This window comes from Eschrichtius robustus, chromosome 7, assembly GCF_028021215.1.
Source record: "Eschrichtius robustus isolate mEscRob2 chromosome 7, mEscRob2.pri, whole genome shotgun sequence".
Lineage (NCBI taxonomy): Eukaryota > Metazoa > Chordata > Mammalia > Artiodactyla > Eschrichtiidae > Eschrichtius > Eschrichtius robustus.
The window spans coordinates 79255811-79267977 of record NC_090830.1 but is presented as its reverse complement, the minus strand read 5'-3'; the positions used below and the strand labels follow the sequence as shown (position 1 = coordinate 79267977).

At 36.2% G+C, this 12167-nt stretch overlaps 1 protein-coding gene across 4 annotated transcripts in view; it reads right to left on the bottom strand.

Annotated features, from left to right (window-relative positions):
* ADK (adenosine kinase) overlaps window positions 1-12167 on the bottom strand; it is a 511904-nt gene that overhangs the window by 88900 nt on the left and 410837 nt on the right. For all 4 annotated transcript variants that reach the window (XM_068547943.1, XM_068547942.1, XM_068547940.1 and 1 more), the window contains exon 8: window positions 5516-5551. In XM_068547943.1, coding sequence (XP_068404044.1) covers window positions 5516-5551 — 36 coding nt within the window. The remainder of the gene's footprint in view (window positions 1-5515; window positions 5552-12167) is intronic.

Genomic DNA, 12167 nt, shown 5'->3' with positions numbered 1-12167 from the left:
CTTTATCCTAAATCATTTTATGCCACATTCACAAGTCATTGCTGATCTTGCATTTAAATATGATATTTTTTCTTAATTATTCTGGCTTGTATTCTACCCTAGTGAATTTCATCTTCTGAATGTCCAGCTATTTCTCATTTTCCAAGGTCATTGGAAATCTAATTTCCTCCTCCAGTATGTTAGAATGTGAGAAGGAAAGAAGTGTAGTTTATATAGTAAAGAGTACCAGACTCAGAGAGCTGAGCTCTGATTCTGGCTCTATTGTCTGTTACCTACATGACCTTGAACAAGTCATGCAGCTTATTTTTTCTGTTCAACTGATATGGCAATACATGCCCTACCTACCCGACCCACCAGGTTTGTATGAATATTAAATGTATCGATGATATGTTAGAAAAGGTTTTATAAACTGTGAATCATTTCATAAATGTTAAATTATGCTTTTATTGTCACTGGTGATCACACACCTTAAATTTAGCATTGTTTTCCAAATTAAAGAATATATTCTCGGGACTTCCCTGGTGGCGCAGTGGTTAAGAATCTGCCTGCCAATGCAGGGGACACGGGTTCGAGCCCTGGTCTGGGAAGATCCCACAGGTTGCGGAGCTACTAAGCCCATGCGCCACAACTACTGAGCCTGCACTCTAGAGCCCATGAGCCACAGCTACTGAAGCCCTCACGCCTAGAGCCCATGCTCCGCCACAAGAGAAGCCACCGCAATGAGAAACCTGCACACCACAACGAAGAGTAGCCCCTGCCTTCTGCAACTAGACAAAGCCTGTGCGCAGCAACAAAGACCCAAAACAGCCAAAACTAAAAAAAAACAAAGCAAAACAGAATATATTCTCTTCATTCCATTTTTAACAAGCTGATGATACAAATGTTAAACAATACTGTCACAATCTACCTACTCTTGTAGAATACCAATTGTGGTGTCCGCATACATTGCCTCACTTAACCACAGCGTATTCTGCTTTGTTTCCGAAATAGGAACTCCTATAATAATTATGGGGTTCATATGATGTGTCAGCCTCCGTCCTGTCTCATACTACTTCCTCCTCACTAACTCCGTTCCAGTCACACTGGCCTCCTGTCAGTTCCTGGAGTACACAGTATATTATGCTCTTTCGTGTCTGAGGCCCTGTGTACTCTTGTTCCCTCTGTTTGAAATTTGTTTCCCTATTGTTTATTTGTTTTGCTTTTTTCTGTCATAGCTAGATATTTGTATTTTTCAAGTTTTCAAAGTGTTAGGCAGAAAGTTAGTGCTCAGCAAATATTTGTTGAATGAGTAAGTGATTAAATGAAGAGAATTTGAAGACTATCGTATCTCTTTCTGTTAATCTAGTGTTTTAAAACTGTTGTCATTTGGGACTCAGTCACCTAGGGAAGCAGCATTGTACTCTCTTGGCCAGCATGACCTGACTTAGTGTCTTATTTCCAGAAACTCTTGGTGATCATTCACTGCATTCTTTGTATTTGTAAGGAACACAGGAACCTTAGAAAAATCTTGGAGAATTCTTTGGGAATCAATACCTCCTGAAACTCTCTGGACTTGCTATCCAGTGCTGATCAGTGGAACTTTCTGTCATGATGTATATGTTTATATCTGCTCTGTCCAATATGGCAGTCCCTATCTACATATGCATGCACTTCAAATGTGCCAAGAGACTGAGGAACTGAATTTTAAATTCTATTTTATTTTAATTTAAATAGCCACACGTGGCTAGTAGATGCGTATTGGATAGCACAATTCAATACTTTCCTCTCTCAGTGGTATAAGATGATAGAGTTGTCACTGGTCAGAGAAAGACTACAAGCCTGGAAGCCTCTGGGTAGAGTCAAGGGCTGTAGGGAAAGTAGGAAAATGTTAAAAGATTGCTTTATTTCCTCTATGGTTAGAAGTATTGTATTTTAGAGATCTAAAGTAAGAAAAGTAAAATTTGTTGCTTGGAGTAAAACTGAATAACTGATCCAATAGAAAAGGTATGAGTTCTCGTCATCATTTGGCATATACTCTATTTCACTGAGAATGAAAATATAAAAAATATTTTTATTTAGGTTTTGGAGGTATGTCCTTCACTTTAAATCAATTTTCAATACTGCTTTAAAAAGGTTTCATAATGAAACATGTTACTAAGTACCTTATTTTTATTTAGGTTCTAAAAATACAAACCTTTAATCAGTTCAGTTCAAGATAAGGTTGATTTAAAAACACACTGCAGTCTGAACCGATTTTCCAAAATAATAAAAGGCCTCACGAAACTTTCTACCCCAAGAATTGTCATTTTAAATTCTTAGCAGGTCTGTCATTTAAATCAGGGCACTATGCAATTTTCCATCAACCTATATATATATAAAAAAATCTTCTCTCTTCTGCTTTGTGCTCTGCCCAGCTCCAGTTTTTATCTCATTCTCCAGTGCCCTCCTAAGCTGCCTCTTCTTACTGAAAATTGCCCAATTCGTTTTAAAGATTAAAGATTTTTTTCTTAAAGAAAGATTATCTAAAATTTGCAGAGGAGCTAATCAGAATATCATAAACAATGCTGCTGAGGATATTTCCTGATGAATAAACACTGGTTATTTTTAGAGGCATTTAGATTGGTCTCTTAGCAGACAGATCACTAGTGGCAACACTCAGTGGCTTTGGGAACTGACTGGGATTTATAATAGAAAATGAGGGTAGGACAGTGGATTTGTGGGAAGAAAAAAATGTCCACCTTTCCTTTCTTTTTTAATTTTTTCATTTCTCTCTTCTCATTCATGCCCCAAATTAAGAGGTAAAATTAAAGTTGGGAAGAATAAGACACAGATTTTGTCTAGTTTGTCACACTAGACTTGAGAGCACTGACACATTTCCATAGACATTAAACTGTTAAGTGATTTATTCTTGTTTGAGTCTTTAAAAATACCAAGTTTCAAACCTATGCTTTCATATTCCTATCTAATGGACTAAGGAAACTTTCATGACATTTTAAAATCATTCAGTTTCTCCAGATAGCATTCCATACATGGATTATATTTTATTAACAATACTTACTTCAGGGTATTCTACTCATGGCTCTTACAGATTCTGCGATGCATATAATATTTTAGGGAACCCATGAAGGGACACGTCAAGACACTGTGTGCTTTAGCCAATCTAACACATCATTGTCAAATCAACAACTGAGTCATTTTGCTATGTCAGGAGGTAATAAGGTATCCTACTATAATCATCATCACTTCGTCTATATGCTGTAATCATTTATGGCAGATTTATGGTAAAAAGAAACAACTCTAGAATCAATGAGTAAGAACTAACGGAAAGGTTAATATGGTGCTGGTTAGTAGAAAATAGAAAAAGTAGTTTGTTGCTAAGACTGTATTTAAACCAGGCATATACAAAGCATGTAGCTCAAGGGGGCAATAAAACTATGAATTAGTAAGGTTTAATAAACTATTAAAAATTACTATCAAGGTACTACTGAATCATGATCATTTGTTATACAACATGTTATATTTCTAAGCATCTACAAAATTGGTTATTTTCTAGAACCAAAATACATTTTTAAATGTTAGCATAGAAAACAGGACACAGGGCTTCCCTGGTGGCGCAGTGGTTGAGAATCCGCCTGCCAATGCAGGGGACACGGGTTCGAGCCCTGGTCTGGGAAGATCCCACATGCCGCGGAGCAACTGGGCCCGTGAGCCACAACTACTGAGCCTGCGCGTCTGGAGCCTGTGCTCCGCAACAAGAGAGGACGCGATAGTGAGAGGCCCGCGCACCGCGATGAAGAGTGGCCCCCGCTCGCCGCAACTAGAGAAAGCCCTCGCGCAGAAACGAAGACCCAACACAGCCAAAAATAAAATAAATAAATAAATTTAAAAAAAAAAAGAAAACAGGACACAAATTTATACTCTGCAGGCTTTTATCTTTGGAGAATTTTGATGTAACAACAGAGAGTATTAATTGTTAATACTGAAATTTCACATCAGTGAAACTAAAACATGACTGAAAACGTTTACGTATAGTCTCATGATCAAAACATTTGACTTTTAAATTGAATATTCCCTTCATTACACTTAGCCCTGTATATCAATTGCCAGTTTGGGAAATGACAAAGTGAAACTTAAATTAGACAAAAATTACTTGGAAATCTTTATTCCTTCTTCTTCATGTGACTCAACCCCATATTCATGAGAATATGTTAAAACAAAAAAAGCAAACTCCCAAGAAACTATCAAAGTTGCCATTAATTGAGCATTATGAGGCAGAGTTTCATACCCTGATACAGTTTTTTTCATAAGATCTTGAGAGTAGAATACTTATACCACATGCTCACTATCTTCCTCCAAGAAAAGGAAGCCCTATGCCTGGTTGTCAAGTCCTATGACATGGATAACATACACATGTATCACTTTGTTGCTTGATAATGAATCTGTCTTTAGTACATTTAAATAACATTTCCATCACAATTTCATACAACACCTTTCTCTAAAGAGTTCAAAGTGAGCTTACTAATATATCCAATCAATGCTCACAGCTTCTGTAGATGGTAGACAATACTGAGTATGCAAATAAGGAGAGAGTTTCTGTATGTTCCAGCTCTAGTCAGATTAAATGTTAAAAAATTACTACCATGAAACATTCCAAGTTGCTGTATAGAACACAGTATTCTATGTAGTTCTAGCTAAATAAATATGATAGTCATAAAACTCACAAACTCAGTGAATTCTCTGTCAATTAACCTGCGCTGAGATTAGTCAGTGTTTCCTAACGATAGACTGGAAGGTAGATATTACGTAGGTAAAAACATAGTCTTGTCTATTATCTTAATTTTGCCAACAACAACCACATGGAGTTTGGAATCTTGACAAGATAATATTTCTATGAGGAAAACAGAATCAATTATCTGGAAAGTAAAGCAAGTATCAATATTTTGTTTCAGAAAATGTATATGTTTTATGCTATCAAAAAAAAAGAAGAAAAAGAGAAGAAAAAAAGAGATTCAAACAGGAAGTTTACATGAGCAGTATTTAAAATAATCAGTTCCTAACAACTGTTAAGTACAACTTTTGGAAATTAATTTACATAATGATAATCTACATGTGGTAGGGTTGAAATTATTTAAATGACATTATATTTCACTATTTAGTCTTGCTCCACCACTGCTTTAGCAGTGAATCCTTATGAAATGTAATGCAGCTAATGAGGTAGCTTTTTAACTGAACAAACTGACAGGCCCCATATCTGCAGAGGCAGCTTGAAACCGTGCCCAACCTCTTGGCTTCCCAAGAGGCTTTTCAAAATTCAATAAATAACATCTGTAGGCGATGTTGGGTGCAGACCTAGCAGAGTGCGTCATAACACTGTGCTGGCAGAACAAAGAAACCATGACGACTGCCAAGTTTCCATGGCAACTGCTGCGAGGCTCTGAGAGTATAATAGCACATCAATCACTGTCCAAAAGAACTTCATTATCAGCTAGAAGAAACCTTTAGGATCTGTTTAGTGTACAATTGTGGGTTAACTCACCTCAAAGCCTTGCTCTCTAGCAAAAGTGGCAGCTTCCTGAAATAAAAAAAAAAAAGAACAGCTAATTATAAAGTGCTAGGTAATGAAGAAATAATCCATTTTGAAACTCATTCAGTCTTCTTTTTACACAATTATCTCAATATATCCACATAGTTCAATTTTTATTCTTACACCAAAAAAAAAAAAAAAAAGATTTCTTTTTACCTTGGCATAAAAAAAAAGGCAGCATAATGTCAACACACTTCACAAGTTGAAATAAGATATAGTACATGTTTTTACTGTAGCTGTCACTGTGAGTTCAGGTGTTTTGACCCCAGCAAAGAAAATCATTTGAAACCTAAGGAAGATGCTGATGGTTATGTTTTTAATTAAAACAATACCTTTCAGAAAACTCTTCTGTAGAGAAAAACGTCTGCTAAAAAATGTATAGATTCAGAAAACCCACCACTTTGCAATCCCTGATGAAATTTATTCAGGCAAGGATCATCAATGGATATTAAATTCATTAGGTGAAAGGATGATGGGGAACTGGGTATTTCATGGAATCAAAGTATCAAAGATCACATGCTGGTCACAGGGAGCAAAGTATAACTTTACAATGGAAGGATCAAGCTGTCATCACTTTAACCCAGTGATCGATCCTATCACTTATCATTAATAATGGGATCACCAAAAATAGCGTGTCTTCTGTTATGATGCAGTATAAGGTACACAGCATCAGCTATAAAGTTTTTAACATGAATTAATAAAAGTTTTATTCAATAACTTGCAGTCTACAGGAAATATAGAGGATAGGAGAACAAGTTAAATGATACACTGAGAAAGCATATGAACAAATCCATAATGCAGGACATTATACAGGACAAGTAGCTTGGTCTCTTCAATAAGTCAATGTTATGATAAAGTGGGGAGGGGAAAAATGACCAGAAGCAATATACAGATTTTAATTGGAAACTGTTTTGAAGAAACCAGCTATAAAATACATTTTGGGACAAGTGGAGAAATTTGATTATGAAATGGGAATTAGATAATATTAAGAATTATCGATTTGATAAGGAAAATGTTCTAGATTTTTAGAGGTGTATCCTGAAGTATTCTGGGATAAAATGGCATGCTATATGTAATTTATTTTAGAAAACTTAAAAAAAATAAAGTGAAGCAAAAATGGTAAAATGTTAATGACTGAATCTAGATGTATTCAGTATTACTATTTTTTTGGCCTGTTTGAAAATTTTTGTAATAAAAAGTCCCCACCCCCCATTTCTCTTTGATATAAGATGACAGGGTAACAGAAGTTGAACATCATTTAAAAAATACAGTTAAAAATGTTAAAACAATGTTTTTCTGGATATTAAATATATCTTAAGGGCACAATCTGATGAACCTTATTATATACTCTAATGCCCTTATAATAGGTTATCAAATGACAAAAAACACATCTGTGTAACCAAATCCTTTCCCTTTCTTCACTCTGCTTTGCATATATATTTTCATTTTATACTGATACAGAAAATGGAGGCAATATTACTTTTCCATTCCACTTCCCCCTTGAAAATGGAAAAAAAAAACAAAACTGCAGACAACTGTCAAGAGCCTCTACATCTTAACTTACATTCCTCCAAAATTATCTTTGCCAAGAGATATTAATAGAAGGATGGGATGTGAGCCTGAGTAGTGAGCAGATCCAACTAAAACGACTGCTGCACCAAACCATGTAAGGCAGAAACTACAGTTAATGTCTCCAGCACAAATCTGGGTACTATCTACATGTTAAGGAAAACACAGGGAAGAAAAGTATGTATGCACTTATGGTCCAATATACTAATAGCATATAAATTTAAAGAACCACTTTGATGGTTTGAAAAGGTCGAAATAGACCATTACAGCTGAACACTGAAGTTAATAGAAAGTGATAAGCTGAAAGTACAACTCCTTAGGCTGTTGACTACAGAAGCATAAGGCTGATTGAGTTAACCTTACTTGATATAGATTTTTAAAAAAATGGAATTATGATCTTGACAACTGTTGCAAGCAAGGCTGGCCTCTCTGACAATTTACTTAGGCTAGAATCTTGTATACCACACAGTCAATAACATTTGCTAGCCTGGATGTCAAGGAAAAGGATAAAGTTCAAAAGATATCAACGTAGAACTTTTCCAAGCTGTCCAACTCAAGAACTAACCAAGCTAATTCTTATATGGAAAAGACAACTAAGAAACCCTGCGAGAACTACTTATTTACATGGAACTTTATCAGCGGCACAAAAGAAACCTAGAGGACTATAAGACAAAGTTAATATGAAGAATCTGTATGACTGAAGTTGCACTAAGACGTAAAAACTTAAAATTCACATACAGTAGTTAAGTTACCTTTTTAATGTCCAGTTCTGCTCCCACAAATGTAAGAAGCTATCGGCTGTGATCTGTTACGGTATAGTAAAACTGACTAATTGCAAGAAGGCACATTTATAAATGTCAGATCATTATTCTTTAAGGAAACTGGGCCCTAGGACACTTCCACATCTGTAAACTATTCCAAGCACCAACATATTTCTGACTGAGGAAGGACATGCTGAAGAAAAGTCAACTCAATTTTCTATCTTAGCGCCCCCTCACACAGGTTTGCAGAGCTGTGCCCTATCACTGAAAAGCTAAGCACTTGTTCTATGGCTTAAAAAGATCTTATCTCCTGACTTCCTCCCACCTTCTTTTGATCTTGGGCTGGTGCCCCCAGTCACTCCATTAGAGAAGGCAGCTGGCTCACATCACTGCAGACTTTCCCACAGCTAACCTCTGATCTGAAGGTGTTTGTAGATACAATGATGGAACAACATTTATTTTTCCCTCTCAGCAAAACAAATAAAACAACACAGGGGAACAGTTTGACCCAGTAAGAATTTTAAGCAGAATTTTCGTCTTCAGATTCACTGCATGGAGGGACAGAAGGAAAAGGCATTGGGTCAGAAATCAGGGAAGAAAAAAGGGGCATAAATGGTAGGCAGAATAGTAAGGCAGGTTCCAAATATCAAGGGTAATTCCAAGTGAACTGATCACACTAAATTGAAAAGGACTTTTTAGCGTGCCTTCGCAGTAAAAGTGAGAAAAGAAAACAAGCAAGTCCCCATCTGTGCTGCCCCAGGGCGCCACGTACTGAGTTTCACAAATCTAATGAAGCAGTCAAGTTAAAATTCAACCACAGAGTGAATGTGACATGTGGAGAACAGCTAGGGTTAGAATAGAGAAGCAGAGCGGTTCCTAATGCAGGTGATTATCCATGTGATAATCATTATATTTACAGGCTTTCCATTTTAGATCTGACATCAAAAATCACAAAGGAGGAGGGATTAAGGAAATAAACAACCGACACAGAGGCTTTCCTGCTCCCCTGAGAGTGCAGCACTTTCATTCATGCATGACAAGCAACAAAAGCAAAAGGCCAGGAAAGAGTATTTCTGAGAAGGCTGGATTTCACATTAACACTTCTTTCCATTTTGATAACTTTCACTATTATTCAGTTTCTCATACAGGTCACATTTTCAAAATCAGTTCCCATTGTTGTCTATGCTATAATACAGTATCATTTTTGGTTTACAATGAATGATACTCACATAATATGTCTTTTACAACAACAAAGCCATTTTTTCCTTCCTGGAATTGAGTGTTGTGAATAAAATGACACATAATTAAAGTCTTAGGCTCTCATCTACACCACGCTATTTAGGATTTGCATTAGGCTTGCTGCTTCACCAACCAGGCTAAAAGGATGAAACAACAACCAAGCATGGTTTTTTGAGTAGAGGTTTAAAAAAAAGCTGAAATTCGCGGTTAATGAAAACTATGGAATACTTACATTACGAGTTATTTAAAGGGATTAGCAAACCACTACCAAAAAGCACAATCCTCAGATTATACAGGAAAGGAAGGAAAAACTCAAGTGTGTGTCTGTGTGTATGAAAGACAACAATTTCCTTTATATTCAATTGAGAAGAAAACTGTTTTCTCTGCATTTTGTCTGATAATACCCTGATTTTATTTTATAGAGTATTATCTGTAATCACAAACTAAAACCATAACTAGTCCATATTGTTATTCTAATTCCAATTATTTCTTACTAGTTATATAGAAATACAAATGATTTCTGTGTATTGGCCTTATATCCTGACACTTTGCCAAATTCGCTTATTAGCTGTAGGAACTATTCTTTTGCTCCTGTAAAGAAAGATGTTCCTACTAACCATACTACAAAGTTATTTTAAGAATTTAGCAAATGCCTTAAAAAAAATTACCTCTCTTTTCTCCAGGGTGATCTGAAGGGTATAACTACTAACTACCACCACTACCATAGCTCATAACCCTTGCTCTCCCACTTCCTGCTCCACACTTCAAGGCACTGACCCCAGTTAGAGCTATTATCTGCTTGCTTATGTTACCACTCTACTTTCTGATAGTGGACATGAGGGGTCTTGGGTGTAGGCTGAAACTTCATGGACTGAAGCAAAAAAGGGAGAAGACCCAACTTAGGACCAAAGAAAGGTAACTTGTGACTATCCACCGGAAGCAGCCCATCCATTCAAAACAAACTATTCTGTTACCCCAATGCAAACAGGAAGCAGAAAGTTCACTGGAGTTCCCATGGTCTTCACTCAAGTCATAGGAGTCCAGGGCTTTAGGAGAAGCCAAGGGAGAACCGAGCCACCAAAACAGTTCTGCTGTTTTGTTTGTTCATCTCTCCATCCAAATAGAATTTACCCAGCAAGGATAGTTTTAGGCTAACAGATACTATTATGCTAGAGGTATATCAGTGCTACAGCTGTTGTAGACCTTACAATAGTATTAGACTTTGACTTGATAATATTTGAAACAATACTGTAAATCCTAATGGTGTGGTGTACATGAGAGTCTAAGATGGAATGTTATCTATGTCTGCCTTTCTCTGTATAAATCTATGTATAAAAATCTCTCTATATAAATAAAATTCTTAAATTTGTATATACATTTAGATGTATAATGCCTTTTTCGAAGGGCTTTAAATGCAAGATGCTTCCTTTTTGCATTGGGGTAACAGAATAGTTTGTTTTGAATGGATGGGCTGCTTTCGGTGGATAGTCACAAGTTACCTTTCTTTGGTCCTAAGTTGGGTCTTCTCCCTTTTTTGCTTCAGGGGGCAGTTACAGCCAAATGGAAAGAGTACAGGGCTTAGAATCAGAAGACCTACACTAAGGTTGTTGTTTTACAGCTCATTTGATATGTAATCTTGAGCAAGTCACTCAGTATATCAGTTTATATCAACACATCTGAGGTCAACAAAACGTACTGGATTGTTGCTAGGAATAAATAAAATATTTAATGTGAACTGTAAAATCATTTTGCCTATTGAATTCAAGCTCTTGGTAAGATCTTAGGATAATTTAAACAAATGAATTTCAGAGCATCCAGGGTACATTCAATGATTTGTCCTATCTGTGGATCATATGTGTAGTAGAGAAGCCTCTGAATTGGTTGCCTACTACATTGATCCCTAACTGGTGATGTTCAAATTCTTGTAAAATTCCCTCCCCTTTGAATGCGGGCTGGACCTAGTGACTTGCTTCTAACAAATATCTGACAAAAGTGATGGGATGTCTTGTTTGTCCATCCTCTTGCTCACACGCTCTCTCTCAGCTCTTGCTCTAGGGGAAATAAGCTGTCATGTTGTGAGGACTCCTATGGAGCGGCCCATGACTAACAACCAGAGAGGATCTAGGGCTTGCTAATAGCCATGTGAGTGAGCTTGGTAGTGAATACTTCCCAAGCAGAGATATGAGTACAGCCCTGGTTGACATCCTGATTACAGCCTTGTAAGAGAATCTGATTCAGAGGCACCAAACTAAGCTGTGCCTGGATTCCCTATCCACATTTTATACACGAGGAACCTAAGCCTTAGAGAGGTTAACTAACATGGCCCAATTCAGATACTTTCCATTCAGATTACGCTAATCCTTAAAAAAAGGTCACAAAAATCAAATCAAACAAGCGTGGCTAACAAATCAATCATAGGTGAGCAAATTATGGAAAGATAATTTAGATACATACTATCTAAATGGTTTTATATACCTGATTATGATTAACCATTTCTTAGCTGCAGCGGTGATATACCTCTAAATCATGCTGACACTTAATGATAAAGAACTACCTGCTGTTTATTTTTTTCCTGCAATATATTATAAAGACTTATGTTGCTTAAGCCTCTAAATATTTCTTCATGCTATCCTTCAGACTATGAATTACTTCTTCTTTATGCTATCTACAAAATCATTTATATATTTTCTCATGAAACTGCATTAATGTTATACTACTTTTAATATTAAACTATTTCTGAAAAGTTTTAATTTGTAAATAAAGTAAACAAAGCCTAGAGAAATTTGTTAAAGAAAATATAAATCTGGGAAACCCCTTTTAAAATGTTTCATTTATGAAAATATCTGTACTGGTTTTTCCAAAGAATATAACATACAACTTTTGGGAGATTTTCAACCTGTACTCTGACATTTATTACCATATGCTTCCTGTCTGCAGAATGCTGAATAGAAATATTATTTAACATTTACTGAGTGCCAAAAACTCCGTGGGGCAATGTATAAACTATAAAGGCACACATGGCCCCTATCCATTAG